Here is a 21,020-nt window from a genome sequence, read left to right on the forward strand (position 1 = left end):
GTATACCGCCCTATCCCCAAAGGGCTCAGGGCAGTGAACAATATAAAAGCATATATAAACATAAACATATAAAAGTTTAAAATTTACATTCTAAAACATTATCCCACGAACCCATATGCAACCCTCCCAAGAAGAATGATGGGTCCCGATGATGTTAGGGACCCTATACAGCAGGGGGGAGGATGAAAGCAGGGCACCCTCAGCGGCTGGTCTCTCCGAAGGCCCGGTGGAACAATTCGGTCTTGCAGGCCCTATGGAACTCTCCAAGGTCCCGCAGGGCCCGGACAGCTGGTGGTAGAGTGTTCCACCAGGCAGGGGCCAGAGCCGTAAAGGCCCTGGCCCGAGTGGAGGCCAGACGCATCATTGAGGGGCCAGGGATCTCCAGTAAATTGGCCTCTGCTGAGCACAGAGGTCGACTCGGGACATATGGGGTAATGCGGTCCCGAAGGTATGAGGGTCCCAGGCCACGTAAGGCCTTAAAGGTCAGCACCCACACCTTGAAGATGTTTTGGAATTCAACCGGTAACCAATGCAAACGGCGCAACACAGGGTAAATATGTTCTTGAAAGGCGCCTCCTTTGAGCAGCCGGGCCGCCGTGTGTTTCAATTTCCGGATCAAACGCAAGGGAAGGCCCACGTAGAGCGAGTTACAATAACCTAGCCTGGAGGTGACCGTTGCATGGATCACAGTGGCTAGGTCAGCATTGGAGAGGAAGGGAGCCAACCGTCGGGCCTGTCGAAGATGGAAAAACGCAAACCGGGTTGTATGGGCCACCTGGGTCTCCATTGAAATAGACGAATCCAGGTGGACCCCCAGGCTGCAGACAGAGGAGGTCAGCGCCAATGTGACCCCCTCCCACACCAGCGGCTGGAATTCCCCAATCTCCCCCCCCGGCCAAGCCAGAGGATCTCCGTCTTCGATGGATTAAGTTTTAACCTGCTCTGTTGTAACTAACCAGTGACCGCCTCCAAACAAGGATGTAGAGCTGCAGGGGCAGCGACAGCTCCCGCCTCCATCGACAGAATGAGCTGAGTGTCATCAGCATACTGATGGCAGACCAGCCCAAAGCTCCGTACCAACTGAGCAAGGGGTTGCAGATAGATGTTAAATAACAGTGGGGACAACAATGCCCCCTGAGGCACACCACAATGAAGCGGGCACCTCTGGGAAGCTTTGTCCCCACACCACTCTTGCTGACTCCGCCCCCAGAGGAACGAGACAATCCATTGAAGGACAGTGCCCCGGACCCCGGAAGCGGCCAGGCGGTGGGCCAAAAGGTCGTGGTCGACCACATCAAACGCTGTGGTGAGATCTAACAACACCAGCAGCGCCGATCCGCCTCAGTCAAGTTGCATATGGAGCATATCTGTGACAGCGACGAGAACCGTCTCCATCCCATGCCCAGCACGGAAGCCGGACTGGAAGGGGTCGAAAGCTGATGTTTCATCCAGGAAACCCTGAAGCTGCTCCAACACCACTCTCTCAATTACCTTCCCCAGAAATGAAAGATTTGAGACAGGGCGGTAGTTGGCCAGATCTCCAGGATCTAACGATGGTCTTTTCAAGAGTGGGCGGACCACTGCCTCCTTCAACCCATCTGGAAAGACTCCTTGCTCAAGAGAGTCATTGATGATCTTCAACAGGAGGATACGTAACTCCTCCCGGCAAGTTTTAATTAGCCAGGAAGGGCACGGATCCAGAGGACAGGTAGTAGGTCTAACAGCAGCCAAGATCCTGTCAACAGCAGCTTCGGAGAGCAGGGAAAACCGGGCCAAACAAGGGCCAGAAGACGGCAAGGGAGCCTCCAGTTCACTAATTGTAGTTAAGGTGGCAGGAAGGTCCTGGCAGAGCGATGCGACTTTGTCTGCAAAAAAGCTCATAAATGCCTCACAGCTAATAGCCAATTCACGATTTGTAGAACCCTCTGATAAAGAGGTCAAAGATCGAATTATCCGAAACAATTGAGCCGGGCGAGAGCTAGCAGATGCAAGAGAGGAAGAGAAGAAAGCCCTCTTCGCCTCCTTTGTCGCCATCTCATAGGCTTTCATAAACGTCCTATAGGATGTTCACAAGAGCTTTGTCACGAAGCTTTCCTCCACACTTCGCTCTAGACGCCTGAGCACCCGCTTTCATCTGGCGCAGCTCCTCTGTATACCATGGAGCCTGCCGTGAACGGGGGCGCAGAGGACGCCGGGGAGCAACAGTCTCGATGGCATCGGAGAGGTGGGAGTTCCAATCCTCCACTTGCTCATCGAGTGTGCCGGCGGGTTCAGGGTCCCCTAGAGCATTCAGGAAACCAATTGGATCCATAAGTCTCTGTGGGCGGGCATAAATCGGCCCGTCGCCTAGACAGGGGCGGCACAGCATGTCAAGCCGCAGCTTCAGGGCATAGTGGTCGGACCATGGCACTCTATCAATAGAGGATACGACCAGATTAACCCCTGACCCAAAGACCAAATCCAGCGTGTGCCCGGCCTCATGGGTGGGGCCAGAATTTATTAAGGAGAGGCCTAGAGTCGCCATGGATGACACTAGGTCCACAGCCGCCATACATGAGGCGGTGTCGACATGGACATTGAAGTCACCCAGGACAATAAGCCTGGGAAACCTCAACGCCCAGTTGGCCACCACCTCTAGCAGCCGCAGAAGGCCATCCCCCGGTGCGCTAGGCGACCGGTACACCAGAAGGACCACCAACCTCTCCATGGCCAACCACTCCAGCCCGACACACTCCATGCCGGTGATCTCCGGGACGGGGACTGCCCTGAAGGGAATGGAATTGCGGATGAACATTGCTACACCACCACCCCGGCCCTGGGTTCGAGACTGGTGGAGGCACGCGAAACCTGGGGGCGTGACCCCACCTAAGGCTACGGTCTCGCCCTCACGTACCCAGGTTTCGGTGACACAAGCCAGGTCCATTTGCAGATCTCCGAGAAAATCCCGGAGTACTGGGGTCTTATTGTTTATGGACCTGGCATTAATCAGCACCAGAGACGAAGCAGAGTGTCCCTGAACCCAGCCATCCTCGTTCCTAGGGATAGGTCGGAGGTCAGAAAGCAAACAAGCACATCTACTTCTCGTCCGCTGTCTATCATATGGCTGCCACCTACCGCTATACTTACCCCGTCCCATTAGTACTGGAATTGTAACCAGTTCAAAGGCAGAATATTTTTGGTTCAGGATGGGACCTTTGTTTTTACAGTGTCCATTAACTGCTTTGATTGTTTGCATCTTATTGCTATAAAACTGACTATATATTTTGATGTAATTTGGTTAGAAGTGTTAGAGCAGAGCCCTCATGTTCTCATTCAGTAGGGCTTCAGTCAACCAGGCTGGTCATGCCACCAGTAGTGCAGGCAGGGCTGTGGAAATTTGTATAGTGTTTCCTGGACTTTAGGGGGGCAGCTTCTCCAGTCTAGATAGCCCTGTGAGTGTCAGTCAATGTAGAGCATAGACATGAGCATGTTGCCTGGAATTTTTTTTTTAAATTAAAAGCTAGATTTGTGCTATGGAGTGTGCTGCAAACCTGAGGCCTATTATGCACATTATGCTGCACCACAGGGGCAAATGTCCATCACAGCAAGATTTCTTGTATAGATGTATTTCCCCAAGCCCTGCTTTCAGTTTCCATTCTCCCTGTGCCAAGCAATACCACTTCAGCTCAACTTTAATTTTCTTTGATGCCAGAGTGGGGGAGATTTGCCAGTGAGTACTGCTTTGCGCCAGATATCCTCCCTCCACCGATCACCAGTTCTTCCCACTTCCTTGCACTCCTGTGCACCCTTCTCCCTTTCAGATCTGTTATTCAATTTTTGTTAATTATTATATTGATATATCAATACAAACAGAGAAACACTGCAAAATCACTGTCTTTTATTGTATATGAAAACCTCCAAACGACAGATCAACTATTTCCCTCCCACACTCACTTCCAGAGCACTGCAGTTAAAACAGTCAGGGGGCAGGGGAAGATGTCTGTAGGATGATATACAAATAGTGGGCTAACCATTTAATGCAAACAAATGAACGCATCGCACACAGGCGATGGCAATCACACTAATGCACCAATATATTGAGTAATTAATGTAAAACACAATGGTAATGTCACCAATAACAATTCTTACATACTCATAACCAATTAATTCAATACTATAATAATACAACGTGATTTTCAAATTTTTTGAATATAAACAAAGTTTTGTTAAGAAATTATAAATGTCCATACTAAGTTTTGTCTAAGAAATTATAAATATCCAAAAGCCCTTCTCCTTGAACGCTTCACGCGTACTGAGGCGTTTTCGTATTCTTTTTCAAGAGAAGTAGACTGTTGCCATTGCCTGTGTGCGACGCGTTCATTTGTTTGCATTAACTTACATGGCACACTTCTCTTTACCTTGTTGGCTAACCATTTAATAACAAGCCTCTCTCTCCTCCCATGGCTGCAGCAGCAGTAGCAGAAAGTGTGTGTGTGTGTGTGTGTGTGTGTGTGTGTGTGTGTGTGTGTGTGTGTGTGTGTGTGTGTGTGTGTGTGGGAGGGAGGGAGGGAGGGAGTGGGGGGTGGGTGAGGAGAGAATATCAATTCTAGGACATGATCCCCTTCTTTAGCAGAGTGTGACCCAGCAAATTGCTTTGCCTCTTTTTTGGGGGGAGTTATTTTGGGGAAAGGGGCTTTTCAGATTCTCCATTCAGAAAATAAATCACTTGATTGGTTCAAGGCTTTTATTGAAGACATGTCAGGAATAAAGAAAGAGAGTTCTGGTGAAAACCATGCCAAACTCTTGATAATATGAGTGTGAGATCCCCACCCCCACATGAGAAGCAGACAGTTCACATTGTCCGGCCTGAAGTCTCTTCTCAGCTGCAGAACTCCAAGGCCACAGCTAGAAGTAATAAAACTGCACCTGCAAAAGCGAAAGTAATTCCCCCTCCCCCCAATGGCACCATCATGACAGGGCTACAATATTAATATAACAGCAATCACAAGTATATTGATTTAACTGCAATTTAAAGGGCTTTAACAAAGCCAGCAATCTTACAACTACCAAGTGTGATGAGATCTATGCCTTTTAAAGGGAGTTGATGGACATTGTTAAGAGAGCCAGGAAAAGCAGGGGCTTGTTAAGACTTCAGCAACAAGCTGCCGAGCAGGCAATGAATGTCTCCTCACATGTAAAAAGAGAATCGTGAGGATATTCCCTCCTTTCTTTGGACAGTTTACATTGAATCATAGAGTTGGAAGAGACCAAAAAGGCCATCAAGTCCAACTCCCTGCCATTCAGGAATTCATAATCAAAGCACTCTTGACAGATGGCTATCTTGCTTCTGTTCAAAAACTTATAAAGAAGGAGACTCCACTACACTCTGAGGCAGTGTATGCCACTGTTGAACAGTCCTTACTATCAGGAAGTTCTTCCTAATGTTTAGGTGGAATCTCTTTTCCTGTACCTTGAATCCATTACTCCTAGTCGTAGTCTCCAGCGCAGCAGAAAACAAGCTTGCTCCATCTTCAGCATAAACATTACAACAGAGATGATTAGGTATTTCTGGAAATTTTGGGTACTAGTATAAAATCAGCATCTAGTAATGACATGTAAAAGGTCTGCATGTACTGCATGTAATGCATGTAGGGGAATATTTGGGAGAGAATGAAACTACCAGTCATCCAGGAACTCTAAAAGAAGCATGATAGAAGAGGCATACCTGAATCATTCCAGGAAGCTCTTAATGTGTATTTCTAAAGGTAGAAATATGGATGTTTTATCAGAACTGATCATAGACTTTCACAATAAAACACTAAAATCTCCTCATTTGAAACAGGTGATATTCCACCTGCAAGGTGGATAGTAAACTTTGATAGAGATCTCCAAGATGGACTAGTTCTGGCAGCACAAGTAGCAAACTACTGCCCTTATTTGGTAAGAAATTATTTGATAGAATGTTTATAATTTTAAGGGTTTTAGTAGAGTTAATCGTACAGTGTGAACATGGTGATGAACTGAAGCACGAGCAAAAAAAAAAGATAAGAGGAAATTCTTTGCTCTCAGTTTCTATATCAGACATTCTTTACCATCAAGTCATCATACTTGGCAATTGGATGACATCACTTCTCACCTTACAGTCTTAACTCTCTTTATTGTGCTCAAATTAATTGCTTATTAACCTCCTTTGTCTCAAAGCCTTCTGTCCTTCTGCTGCTATATACTATAACAGTTTCTTCCTCTCCAGTAATCAGCCTTTCTCTCCTTCATGGCCATCCACAAAGCTCTCTTTTCTTTATGGGCATCTACAAGACCCACTTATCATTAGTCTTTCCTTAACCTCCCTGAATTCATTTTAATAGTTCCATTGCAATTTTGTACTCCTGCTCCTCATTGTCATTTTCTGACCAACTCTGTGAATACCATGTAGGCCCAGGCTAGCCTGATCTTGTCAGATCACAGAAGCTAAACTGGTTTGACCCTGGCTACCATTTGGATGGGAGACCTCCAAGGAATAGCATGGTCATGATGTGGAGGCAGGCAATCTTGTCTGGACTTGCCCATGCCCCTATCTACCTTGCAAAATACCTCCCACACACCAATCCTAAAGGGATTAAGAGAAGATAATGCCCCAGCCTTGGAAAGTGTTCCCATCTCCAATTCCTGGACTATCCACCCTGCAAAGACAAAGAACTTGTTAATGTATATGCCCCAAGTGTTCCTGCCAGTATTAACCCCAAAATTTCTTCCTCTGATTAATCACTCTCTAATGACCAACAGATTTACATTGCCATTTTTAATAGTTATGGTTGATTCAGCACTTTGCCCACCTATGGGCACTCTCAGCTTTGCTCATCAAGCTAAGCACTCAAACTATTAGCTTAATGACTCAACACTTAAAGTTAATGTCTGTTTCTTGTCTTTCCACAGAAAGGCAGGATTCCCCTTAGTTCTGGGAGATTGAGGGCCATTCTGCATAATCTTGAGGGTCCCTTTCCCCCTGTATGATGTCCTTTCTCCCAAGAACCAGTATTCAGTATCTCTGGACACCTCTCCGTTTATTGATATTGTCCCAATGCATTGATCTATCTTCTATCAGAGTTAAGCGTGGGTTACTCAGCTCTGTTCATTGGACCTTTCCTCTCCACAATCAGGTGGCTATAACACTTACATACTCCTCACAATCCCTTCATCTATTCCAAGCCTATCCTCTCAACAATGCTTTTATCCTAGGACTATGTGTATGTTCTGCTGCTTTGATTATTGTGTACCCCTAGTATCCCTGAATAAAATTGTTAAATCTCCTAAATTTTGATCTGCTGATTTCTTGCAAAAGCTGACCTTGATATACATGGGCAACAAAGATCTTGAGCTTGTCCAATCTTTTGCTAAATCAAGAGTCTGCTCTTGCCAATTCCCTACTCTACAAGGGATAAACTCCCACCATTTCAGGTAACCATATAATCACTAAATATAAAGGTGATTTAGGTTAGGGTTGAGAAGTGGCAAGTATCTTGTAGAGGAGCCAAAGGGAAGGGGGAATGGTCAGGTGTTTGGTAGAATTGGAGGGTCTAATGGCAAAGAACTGTGATGAGAAGAATGGGGACATGGAGACATGATATGTTGAAAAAGATGTCCTGAATGTGAACTGTGCTATGCAAAAGATCAAAGAAGGAATTTAACTGTTTCATAATGGAAAAATGTGAGTGCTTGAAAGAAGGCTAATAGAAATTCAGAGCAAACAGTACAGTATATTCATTAGTAAGATAAATTAATTGCCTTGGTTCCATGCAGAATCTTAGCCAAGGACCTGCTTTCTAGATTTTTAAGTTTTATTTTTTTATCTCTGCAGATTTCAACACACCTTGTGAATATGTACACTTATCCAGATACCTCTGAACAGTATCTTCATAATTGCTTGGTTCTTATAAATGCTTTTCATGCAATAAATCTTGACATAGATGTACTGGTATGTGATCATGTATTATAGACATTTTTGTTCTTTAGGATATATTTCATATCTAGTTTTTAAAATCTTGCTTCCAGAAGGATGATTTGGAGTAGATTTTGTAATATGCTATTAAAATTCAATTAGTAAAACTACTTGAAATAACAGTACTCGCTTATAGGGTATGCATTCAGATATGCCAAACTGAAAAAAGGCACCATTTAAATGGAGCAATAAAAAACATTATTTTAAAAAGTCCAAACTTTTCAGCGTTGCCCTTCCCACACTTTTTGGCTCAAGTTAAAGGGTTCCTTAAAGCTCTTTAAAATTTTAACAAGCTGCTGAACCTGCTGCTGCCCAATCTGTGCTGGGCAGTGGGTTTGGTAGCTCTTCAAAAATTTAAAGAGCATGGCTCCATTATAGTGAATGGGGAATTTTTGCAGGACTCTATGGGTGGTTTTTCATAGTTGAAGCACCACATTTACATCATAGCAAATGGAGGAAAAATGAGGGCCCATAAAATTGGACCACTGACTCAAACTGTACTAAACTCAGGGGTTCTTTTAAGGAGAGAGGTACCAGCAGCTCCACTGCAAATATGGTGTCTCTACCCTAAATCCCCCCCCCCCCCCCCGAGCAGGCATGAAGAAGAGAAGGAGTAAGTAAAGGAAGCAGCATATTTTCTTTCGGGGCTCCACTTGTCGTCTTCTTCTTCTTCTTCTTCTTCTTCTTCTTCTTCTTCTTCTTCTTCTTCTTCTTCTTCTTCTTCTTCTTCTTCTTCTTCTTCTTCTTCTTCTTCTTCTTCTTCTTCTGCTGCTGCTGCTGCTGCTGCTGCTGCTGCTGCTGCTGCTGCTGCTGCTGCTGCTGTAAACATTTAGATTTATTTGTCTTTTTAATGTATGGTTGAGTCTGTTAGGTGCCTGAATAAAAAACATAACAAGAGTACTATTTACTTAGTCATGCTTTTGACAGAGGCAAATGTATATGGTAATATAAGCATATTTATGTGTTTAAAAGAATTCACTAATGTAAAATTTAACTGTATTTTAACTGTAATTAAAGTAGTGCTGCAAATCTCTTATATTTACAGGTTAACTTAGCCACCATAGCAGACTAAAGTAAAATTTAGTATTTGATCTTTAATGAAATACTTCTATAAATTTGGTTTTTGTAAGTTTCAGTGTAGTTCTGCTGTCAAGTCAAATCACTTTGAACCATGAGGAAAGGTGTGGTGTAAATGTTTTAGCAACAAATAAATAAAAATAGTGCTTTTAAAGTATGGAAGAATAATCAAGCTGATATTTAAAACTGTAGCCCCTCCATTCATAAGCAGTTTTTTAAAAATCATTTTTTTCCGTAACCATGCACTGACTTTGTCTTTTAAATTTAGGCTTCTGATATCAGCGATCCAAATCCAGTCATGATGCTTATGCTCTCTGTCTATTTATATGAGAGGCTTCCTCAGTATCTATTCAAGAAATATATTGAGTTCGCTGGTCGACTTCATTCTACTGTTGTTAGGAAGGTACTGGTATTTTTATCTTTTATGTTCAGAATAATTCCTGATTGAACCTACAATGTACTGTGGGTCTGGGCATGCCTTTGCTGGATTATTTATTTATTATTTATTTTGGATTAAATTCCTGCCCTATCCCCAAAGGGCTTTGAAACATTATCATTTTCTGGAGCCAATAATCCCAGCAAGGACCTTTGATGAATGGAGATTTGAGAACCATCATTTAGGATGGGGTGCTGTGTGGTTTCCGGGCTGTATGGCCATGTTCTAGCAGCATTCTCTCCTGACGTTTCGCCTGCATCTGTGGCTGGCATCTTCAGAGGATCCTCAGTGATTCCAGCCGTGAAAGCCTTCGACAATACATAATTTAGGAATTTGTCAGAGCTCAATTATTTTATTTCTTTCTTTCTTAGTTTTCTATACCGCCCCATCCCCCAGGGGCTCATAATCAAAATTATGAGTTTTGATGTAGAGCCGAAGTGAAACATAAAGATGTAGCTGGAAATTAAATAACATAAGACAAAAGAAACCATAATCAGAGAACTAGATGCTTGCTATAATGGAACTTTAAACTTAATAAAATTAAGTTTTGACCTATCAGAGATCAGACTTATCTACTGATCTAAGGACTATAAGAATTGGTGTTTATTGTTCCCAGGAGGCAATTCCCTTCTGTGCCTTTCAGTGGTTCTATATTCAATAACTGTGTGTTGTACTGTTGTCTTACTTTATTTTAATGTTACTTTATTTTAATGTTTTATATGATGTCAGACTGAATGAGTGGAAAGATTTAGAGAGCAGAGGATAGTTCTGGCTCCATTCTTCTTTGATTGCTTTTGTTTTACTTTTCTTAACACACTTACTCCATATGTAATCATTATTTTTTTTAAAAAAACTCTACAATCCTGAGGAATCTGGAATCTGCCTAGCACTATGTTCTGCAGTTTTTCTATGCAGAACTATACTATATACAGAGTCCTGGCTATAGTTAACATTTAGCTTTGCGAATTTTGCATTATATATTAATCTGTTTTACTGTATGGTGGGCTCATCCACACACACACACACACCCCACACACAAAAGTAGCCAGATCACAGAGAGAGCAGCAGCTGACCTGAGGGAAGAATCCCTGTTTTGGCACGACTGCTTGCTTGCTATCTTCCCTTCCTGTCCCTTACCTGTTCCTGCCTCTCAACCTTCCATCACCACCACTCTTATCACCATTTACCGCAACAACAGCAAAATTGTCATCGATAAGCTGCTTGTGGCAGAAAGGGATCCTACCACCTCACTTCTCCATTTCCAGACCCAGCCTTAATCTTATTCCTGACTTCTCCTGACCATGGCTGGATTGCAGAGAAAGTAGCAACCAGCCAAGAGAAGGAAAAGTCCTCCCTCTGCCCTTTGCCTAGGCTCTGGAGTCCCCTTTGGAGTGGCCCCTTTTTATGGGGCAGACGTTTTCCTCTGCTGCCTTCACTCACCCAGCCCAACCATATTTGTCCACCACAGCAGAGGCATAGGTATGAGGAGGGCAAGCTGGCACGACCACAGGCTGGATAAAATAGTTTGGCAAGAGGCAGAGCTACCAGGGGGCTGGGGATGCGTGTTGCACATGTTTGCTAATGATATAATGACCTTGGAGTAAAGTATACTCATCTCTAACTACTGACTCCTGTTTTTTGAACTCTTGCAAACATCATGAGAGAGGAAAAAAGATTTTTATTTTAGGCCTTCTAGCAACCAAAATAGATTATCTCTTGACAGTAGTGTATGAAAGTTTCTACTATTTCACATTGTTCTACAATATACATCTGAAATGAGAATGTATGTGGTGTAGATTCATTCACATCTACATCATCATTTCATTCACTTTGTATTAAATTTGTACTTGATACCTGTGATTGTATTTGATTAAAGTCTTCCTTGGATGTAATTCATGCTGCTGTTAACACACCTGTTTCAGGATACATTTGGTGTTTTTGTTTTTGTTTGGTGGCTTGGTGATCACGGACCTACTCCTTTTTTGATTTTGTTGCTAATATGAGTCAAAACAATTCCACATATTCTCATTGCATAATTGTGCAAATTCTCTCAGTGCAGGCAAGAACTGTCCCTTTTCTGACTATTAAGAATCTTCTTTCTAGGTCTTGGATAAGCTCGAGCCTATTTACGTCTTCTAGCTTGGTCCTAGGACAGTCAGGCAGGTTTTGCAAAGCAGACACATGAAGAGGAAGCAGCAGCTACTGAACCTTCCCCCAAACCACCACCCCCATCCCAAGTCATCTCTTGGGCAAGCCTAGATGATGATGATGAAGAGTTTGGATTTATATCCCCCCTTTCTCTCCTGAAGGAGACTCAAAGGGGCTTACAATCTCCTTGCCCTTCCCCCCTCACAACAAACACCCTGAGAGGTGGGTGGGGCTGAGAGAGCTTCAAGAAGCTGTGACTAGCCCAAGGTCACCCAGCTGGCATGTGTGGGAGTGTACAGGCTAATCTGAATTTCCCAGATAAGCCTCCACAGCTCAGGCGGCAGAGTGGAGAATCAAACCCGGTTCCTCCAGATTAGATACATGAGCTCTTAACCTCCTACGCCACTGCTGTTCGCAGTATTTCCATCTAGCCTTGTCCCAACGTAGCTTTATCTATCTCCAAGAGTAAAAGCCCTAAATGAAGAGACTGTTTGCAGATAATATGGCCCTAACAGGAAATAATCACTTTCTTAGAGACTTTTTTGCTGTTCTGCTGTAACCCTGCACCAAAATGAGATGTTTCTAAGCCATTAAAAAGTGGGACTGTTCAGGTCTTCTCCAGAAACATTATTATTATCAGCATATATTGCAATTTCCTACTTCTCAAAGCCATGGTGTTTTGGTGCAGGTTAAATACATTTTTCCCCAAGTTAATGGGGCAATTGCTATTTTCTCTGCTCTGCAATACAGTTAATCAAAGGTTAGCATCCCCCTATTAAATTGTATTCATGGCTCTATAGATAATTAATACAATTAATTCTTTCAAGCACTGTGTCATTGTAGAGTCCAAACAAGTGTACTTAAATGCTGTATGCTCTATTTTTGCAATAGATACATTTGAAAAATCCAAGTGTCAAGCCTTTGATATACAATGCTACCATTTTAGGAAGAGATTCTGCTGATTTTGTATTGCCTAAAGGAAATACTATGACCATTGCCCCCAAGTAAGTAACCCTCAGTTTTGTGTTGATGGTGTTAGAAAACTGGATTTGGATTGCATGGTCAGGAAGATTGCTGTTTCAGATTGACATGGTATCTTTAGTTCAGGGGTTAAATTTTGTTTGGTTTGGGGATGAAGTATGCATTTCAAGACCTACTCCCAATCTCCTGTGTGAACAGGTTCTTTGAAACAGAGGATGAGCGCTGTGTGAACAGGCACATCATCTGTTTAAATTCCATTCTAAACTAAACATAAAGGACAATACCTTGAGGAGAAATTTTTTTATATAAGATGGAGGCCTTGAATTAATTAAAGAGCAGAGGGGGCTTTCCAGCCATATGTTCAAATTTATCTTTTTTTGTTTCTTTTTGTTTGGTTCTGTCCAACTGTGTTCAGTTTGTCCATCAAAGGATGTCCTAGTTCCTATTATGCATTTGTGCTGCTGTGGCCTAACTGTTAGGCTGCTATGTGCTCTCCTTTAATGAAATATATTTTGGAGTAATAGTACAATTATTATTTTTACAGTTATTTGAAATTATTTGTTATTATCTTAAACCAGTGGAATATCTGAATTCCAGGTCCAACATCAACTTCAGCAGGACAAAGGAGTTCACTAAGTTCTGTGAAAGTGAATAGACAAGCCTTTATTGGCATTCCAAAATACAATAAAACAATTGTCCATAAAAGACAGATAGATACAACAGCCATTCAGAGTCTTATCAATAGTTTAGTCCAAATGGACGTGAAAGTGAATAGATAAAATCATAGGAACAGTCTATCCTTTTCCTTAGGTTGTTGTGATTCTTGTCTGTGCTGGTTCTCTTTGTCTCATTTGAGCTTCATTTATTACAATCTTTGGTTTTTCAACCAGAGTTGACAAAATTCCACACAAAGTGCATACAACTTTTTGACGTATAATATAATGGGTCAGTTGGAATCAATAAAAACCTCTTCAGCCAACCTTTACGCATCAAGCACATGCCTGCCCTCTCTCCCTCTTTGTCTCTCTTACTGGTTTGCAGAATCCTTAAGCTGGTAAAGACATTAGCCATGCTTTAGCAGCATGGACTCATATTATTTTTATATATTTATATGATAGTCTGCCTTTCTCACTTGGAATCAAGGTGGATTGCACACAGTCAGTACAATTAATGAATGACATTAATGTTGGAACAATAATGTTCATTGGAAGATATTAGGTTTCTGAAAATCTTTTGTATGAGATTTATCAGATGAAATCAAGTTGAAGTGCATAAAATAATGCAAATTATAACAATACTTTTTAAAATAGATAATTGGCTTTTCATCCAAAATCTATTTTGGGCTTCAGCTGCTGTATCTTAAGTGGACTCTTGGGCCATCACCATGGCTATACTTTATATGGTACACAGATGGACAGAAAAGGATAGATGGATAGAGTCTCCAGAACATTTCCCCTAACATTTTATAATAATATGTACAAATTAATAGTGGTCATTTAAAATTTTTCCTAATGATGGATCTGAGTTCCATCCCTACTAGAATCTTCATAGAAAAAGAAGAGCTTGAATTTATATCTCGCTTTTCTTTTCTGTAAGGAGTCTCAAGGCAGCTTACAAACTCCTTTTCTTCTCCTCACAATAGATACCATGTGAGGTAGATGGGGCTGAGAGAGTTCAGAGAGAACTGTGACTAGCCCAGGATTATTCAGCAGGAATGTGTTTGAAATGTTGTATTTTTTATGGAGAAGGGGATGGAATTGTTTTTGCTTCCTTTGCATGTCTTGGAGAACCTGAAGTATACACAGTTTGTGCCAAGTACAGTCCTGTCTCTCATCTCCATTTTTATTATAATTTGATTTATAGGGTGCCCTGGTTGAGGACAGACAAATAACTTCCAGGCTTGGGATCACCAATACAGGGGCATAAAATGGTACCTAGGGCAAGCTACCAACCCCTCCCCTGACTCCTAATAATGGTAGCTACTGTGTACCCCCTGTAACCATTGTAAATTGATAGAAGTAGCACCACCAACAGAACTACTCAACTTAGTCTCCAACTAGGGAGTAGGATACTCAGTAATACAAGAAGTTCCAATGACATGGGTCCCCATCAACAAAGATGTAGGAGGTAACCTCAGGTCCCATATATAAAGCATAATATGATTTAGCAAGAAACATGCAATAAAAACAAATTCCTTTACAGATACTTACTTTGAGCAAACATCTTGTTACATTGAAAAACATTTTCCTGTACTCATCTGTTAAATTCATAAGAACATAAGAACATAAGAACAAGCCGGCTGGATCAGACCAAAGTCCATCTAGTCCAGCTCTCTGCTACTCGCAGTGGCCCACCAGGTGCCTTTGGGAGCTCACATGTAGGATGTGAACGCAATGGCCTTCTGCGGCTGTTGCTCCCGATCACCTGGTCTGTTAAGGCATTTGCAATCTCAGATCAAAGAGGATCAAGATTGGTAGCCATAAATCGACTTCTCCTCCATAAATCTGTCCAAGCCCCTTTTAAAGCTATCCAGGTTAGTGGCCATCACCACCTCCTGTGGCAGCATATTCCAAACACCAATCACACGTTGCGTGAAGAAGTGTTTCCTTTTATTAGTCCTAATTCTCCCCCCCAGCATTTTCAATGAAATCCCCCTGGTTCTAGTATTGTGAGAAAGAGAGAAAAATTTCTCTCTGTCAACATTTTCTACCCCATGCATAATTTTGTAGACTTCAAATTCATATTTAATACAAACATCAAATTAATACAAACATTAAATTAATATTTAATACAAATATTTCAGATACTTCATTTGTACCACTTAGTGATTTTTTTTGTGGTAAACGAACCTTAGTATGAAATATACTGAAGCACAGTTTTTTTCTACATGCGTTTTATATCAATAATTTAACAATATATTCTATTTTTATTTTAGGAGCCAAATAAGTATACACATAGAATTCACCAGCCGTTTTCTGCATCCTGCTGAAGCTGTACTGTTACTTGTTTCAAAGGCTTTAACTGGAGTAGAAGGGGTTACAATGACTTTTTCCCTGAAAACCAGGATTAGCCAAATTAAACCTGCTGTAAGTATTGTATATTTAATGGAAAAATTCTTAATAGTATGTAGTCACTTCTAATCAGTTCTTAATGCTTATTATAACATAACTGGTATTTTTTGTTAGAGTGCAGATATCAAACATCCTAAAGATGTTTATAAAGTCTCATTTAAAGTTCTTCATTTAAATGTGTTGATTTTTTTTCAAGCAGGAAAACAATATTATCAGAACCTTTTGAAAAAAATTAGAGGAAAGTATGTCTCTGTAAAGTGTAACTTCCAGTTAGGGAAGATTATGTGCAAGGGAAAGGCTTAAACCCCCTCCTTCTGTGGTCCCAGTCTAAATCGGGCCTGTATGAAAATCCCAGACTATGCTATGGAGCAATCACCCCCTCCCATTCATAACCTGGGACCATTTGAGTGAATTTGACTTTTATAGCATGAGAAGTAATGTCTTGTAAATATCACCCCATGGCTCTGTAAAGACCCAGTGCTTGCCCAGGGGACTACTTTTACTTTTAATCTGAAAATTTCCTGAGATATTTTTACAGAATTGTTATGCTAGTAGTGGTGGCGAACCTATGGCACTCCAGATGTTCAAAGACTTCAATTCCCATCAGCCCCTGCCAGCATGGCCAATTGGGAATTGTAGTCCATGAACATCTGGAGTGCCTATGTTCACCACCATGGCGCTAGTAATACACTACTGAAAATATGTTGAGTGGCTTTGTTCTTCATCTTAGTGATTATTGTTCTGCTCTCCTTCTCCCTTTCTCAGCAATCAAACTCCCACCCCCTTGGCAATACTATTGCAACCCCTGCCCCATACCTGCCAGGGCTCCTTCCTTTCCCCTGAAACCACTGTCACTGTTGTTACCAACCTTGGATGCTTAGATACTCATGAGAAAGCTGGACAGACACATATTTTAGTTGTGTAAAAGTAATACATTTTAATTATAAGCATGCTTTTTGGTTTTTCAAAGAATATTTGGGTCACTTGAATATGAGTACATTTTTCCCCTTCCTTTCCCTCCCTCCCTTACTGATTGAAACACTTGGCACTAAAAAGAAGCAGAGTTCCAAAAACAACAACACCCAAAAGTTTTAAACTGTGATTTTTTTCCTAGACTGATGGCATTGTGTTTTTTTTTTACTTACAGGGTTTATTCAAATGCAGATCTCCATGTTACCAGTTAAAGACTATTGTCCTGCAGGTCACTAGTCCTTTCAAAATCAGTGGTCTTTTCAGGTATTGTTAAAGCTTGAACCATAAGCCAATAAACTGATTCTGTATAGTTGATCAATAGCATTTCTGGAGAAGTGTCAGAGCACCAAAGTTTGGCTAAGCCAATTCTGGGGAAACCTGGCTTTTGCCACCCCCTTTATCCCTGGCAAGTCCCTCCTCCTGAATTCCCAGGGAATTGTGAAAAACAGTCCCTGGAGCTGAGATGTCCCAAGGTCGGCGGCAGATAGTAAGGGAGAGCCACCTGGCTTCCTGCCCCCACAAGATAATGGTTACAACTCCATTTCTCATGGGATAAGGGTGTCAGGGGAAAGCCTAGTTATCTGCAAAGTGTGTGAAATGTTAAAGTAAAGATCAAGGAAAGAATGCTCCAGATGGCAATGGTAACATATAGCAGGCTGGTTACATATATATTTTAGCAGCATTTTATTTGTAACGTTAAGCAGTTACAATGAGGTAGGAATGCATCTCAATCATTTAGATACAATCCCCCTGACAGGTATGTGGTATGATAAAATTATTTGATTAATAGTGATAGTCCACTAATACTAATTCCCATAATTGTGTGTTCTGCTTTAAAAATTAATTTACCTGAATGTTTAAGAAAATGTCCTTATCTACAAGCAGATGAATTCCTTTTCAGATTTCCTCTTTCATGTGTTATAGTTATAATTACGTGTGTCCAAATTCTCAATGATCTTGTATGATTTCATACTCCCCAAATATTCTAAGATATAATTCACTAACCTTGCAACGTGTGGTGATGATGGACTCACAGCCAATCGCTGCGCAGGACTTAATCTGGTGGGGGGGGGGGAGCAGTGATGGCAGTTGGTGAGCAAGAGAGCCGGCAGGCAAGCAAGTGGACTGGTGGGGGTGGCAGCAGTAGGTGGCAAGAGAGAGGTCCAGAAAGTGGTAAAGCAGGGCAGGCAGCAGTGGTGAGAAGCAAGTGAGAGGGCAGTAGATGAACCAGCAGGCCAGTGGTGATGAATGAATGAACCAGCAGGCAAGCAAGTGGGCCAGTAGGGGAGGGGCAGCAGCAGGGAGCACATGAGAGGGCCAGTGGGTGAGCAAGCAGGCTGGCAGGGGAGTGGCAGGTGGCAAGTAAGAAGCTGGTGGATGAGCAAGCGGGCCAGCAGGGGGAGGAGGTGTAAGGGGCCTGACACAGGGGGTGGGTAGTCAAATGGAAAGTGGGGAGTAGCATGTGGGATTGCAACTGGCATTGAGGGGGGGGGGGAAGGGAGAAGAAAGGCAGGAAGGGTTGCCCCCTTCATTAGGTGCCCTGACCCACCAGGTTTTTTAGCATCCACTGTATTTCTTAATTCAATGGGCTTTGCTGCTAGTAATTGAATATTTCCTTAGCATTCACTTTTGTTTCTTCCACATTTCTCAACTGTAGACCTCCTTTACTTCTTTTATTTATCTTTGATGGATTAAAATCTCAGATTTAAGATTACATTTGGTCAATGATACTGCTTAAATAATTGCCTATTTTTTATATATTTGTTGAAAAAAGATATGGATTCTCTAGGAAACTTCCAATTACATATTACAAGAAAAACAAGAATGTTGTAGAAATAGTATATATTCTGAGGCTTTGCAATGATACATCTAATTTCAGAAAATTTAGATAAATGATTTATATTCATGGTGCATTCATGTCTTAATTTGTTTACTAAATTTATGATTCTTTTTAGTGTCATTTTAGTTGAATCAACAAGCTGCATAACTGAACAGTTAAATCAAGTCTGCCAGATAAAGCAAGGTGACAGAAAAAGGTAAATTTTTGAAAATTGAGTATATATTTTATTTAATGAGAACAAACTATTACATTATAATGATGGTAATATTTAGGGTTTCCATACTTGGCAGCTGGCAGGAGATTGGGAGAGGCAGGTACTAACTGTTGTATTTTGGACAGGGAAGATGGTGGCCCAGACCCCAGCAGCGTAAGTCCATTTAGCTCTACAGAGGCCTATGCAGGGCTTTCAGGCAGCTGGGTTTTTGTTTGTTTGTTTTCCTGCCTCCCTGCACCATGGTAGTGACTCCATCCCCGGTCACCTTTTGCTTTGGATTGGACTGTTAGAATGGTATAGCTTTCCTTGTTGAGCTTCTCTGGTAATGGTAATTTTTGCAGTAAATAACTTTGTTATATATCAGTGCTTTGTAAGATGACAGTTTCTGTGCATCAAATCCCATGCCTTTATTTGTGGTCTAGTGCTGGTGGGAGAGATAAGTTAATTATTTCTCCTAAAATATACTTCAGGGATAATCTAAGTGTGAATGGTTATATCTTACTATCATTTTAAGTTAGTCTATTCTTCCAACCTAAAGTGACTATTTATTTTAAGACAAAATAATCCCAAGGCTATTGTATGTAGTAATTGTGTGACCATCAATGTTTATCACTATGAGAAACTGACTTTTATATGTATGGTGATAAAATTAAACTAGTTTAGAGCTGAAATTAGTCACAGTAATTCTTTGGAATACACTTCAATATCAATAACTCTTAACTGTTCTTGTTATTACTGTCTTTTCAATAAACCTAACTGCCCTTACCTACCTTCCAGTAACATGGCAGGAATATTTGGTGATGGTTAAGGCACTGTGAAATTCTGCTAAACGTATATTGATGTCATGAATAAAACTACAATTCATAGACCACTTCAGCTGTGTATGCTCTTTTTCTCTACCTCTTTCTTGTGTTCCATTATATGCATGTAAATATTAAACATTCAGACAACTCTGTAGCTGTGAAAAATAAAGTCACGGGATATTAATGTTGTGCTTTTCATTTTGCACTTTTCATTTTGCACTACCCATTTTAAAAACCATAAGATTATGAGTGGCTGATTTTTCACTTTCGAAATGCCCTGTGACATATCCAGAACCGTACCTGCTGAGGAGCTTCCCACCCTGCTTGTAATTCCCCACGGCTGCCCGGCTCTTTCCTTCACTTGAGTGAGGGCTGGTGCGGGAAGCCCCACGAGCCCAGGGCTTTCCCATAAGCACCAAGCTCTTCTGCAATCTCTTCCAGGCATGCATGGGCAGCCTGTTTCCTGCATTCAGATTGGCTGAATCTCACCCCATTCCCCCCACTCACTTTCAGTACTTTTTGAATTTTAAAAATCATCCTTTCCATCCCCTGCAAACTCCAAGCGTGTTGGGGAAGGGGCGATTCTCTAGTTTTGGTGGGGCAGGCCAGAGCAGCAAGGTGGGAAAAATGGCCCTGCTGCTGCTGCTGTGGAGTTCTTCACGGCAGGGAAGCCCTCGGAGCAACACAGGGCCATTCATAAAGAATCTCCATTTTGGCGGTTCTGGAAAGTCACAGAGCAAAGTCAATGCTCTGGGGCAGTGCCAGGGCAACAGCGTGGCAGACATGCTGCAGCAACTGGAGCAGCAAAGAAATCTCCATTGCACCGGCATTTTCCGTGCTAACAGAGGAACAATTTTGCCATGAAAAACCAGTCAGTGAAAGCTTTATTTGAAACATACAAACACTGCAATTCCAAAATCCTCAGACTTTTTGAGCTTGGAATACTTTTGGAATTTTGACATGGGGTGGTAGGTGCAACTGTAAAATGGCTGCTAAAAGAGACACAGCAAACAATATTTATTTATTTATTTATTTATTAGATTTTTATACCGCCCTATCCCCGAGGGGCTCCAGGCGGTGTACAACAACAAACACAATATAACATAAAATGGCTAAATCTTTAAAAGCAGCGATAAAACAGTAAAAGCTAAATCTTATAAATACAATACAATAAAATACAATAAAATACAATAATAAATATAGAAGTGCAAGTGATCCAGCAGTCTACCCATATTCAAAATCCCTCTCCCCAAGAGGGAGGCAATGGCAGGTCCCAGATGTAGAGGGCCAGTGAGGTAGAGGGCTGCATGAAAGTGGGGAGGGGGCACCACTCAGCGGTCGTTCCTCCAAAGGCCCGGCGGAACAGCTCCGTCTTACAGGTAACTCTGGCAGGAACCCACCAAGGCAACCCACAGGGCCTGCATGACAGCTTAACGGAGGGGAAGAGCATTCCACCAGGCCGGGGCCATAGCTGTGAAGGCCCTGGCCCGGTGTGGGAGGCTC

At 42.0% G+C, this 21,020-nt stretch overlaps 1 protein-coding gene across 1 annotated transcript in view; it reads left to right on the top strand.

The window, feature by feature from the left end:
- The window catches only part of CFAP47 (cilia and flagella associated protein 47), a 290,800-nt gene that overhangs the window by 102,117 nt on the left and 167,663 nt on the right, over positions 1–21,020 (top strand). Inside the window, exons 28-34 of the mRNA XM_048494089.1 lie at positions 5,822–5,919; positions 7,835–7,951; positions 9,321–9,455; positions 12,528–12,640; positions 15,553–15,703; positions 16,836–16,924; positions 18,616–18,696. Coding sequence (XP_048350046.1) covers positions 5,822–5,919; positions 7,835–7,951; positions 9,321–9,455; positions 12,528–12,640; positions 15,553–15,703; positions 16,836–16,924; positions 18,616–18,696 — 784 coding nt within the window. The remainder of the gene's footprint in view (positions 1–5,821; positions 5,920–7,834; positions 7,952–9,320; positions 9,456–12,527; positions 12,641–15,552; positions 15,704–16,835; positions 16,925–18,615; positions 18,697–21,020) is intronic.

The sequence above is a fragment of the Sphaerodactylus townsendi genome, linkage group LG04 (genome assembly GCF_021028975.2).
Source record: "Sphaerodactylus townsendi isolate TG3544 linkage group LG04, MPM_Stown_v2.3, whole genome shotgun sequence".
Classification (NCBI taxonomy): Eukaryota; Metazoa; Chordata; class Lepidosauria; order Squamata; family Sphaerodactylidae; genus Sphaerodactylus; species Sphaerodactylus townsendi.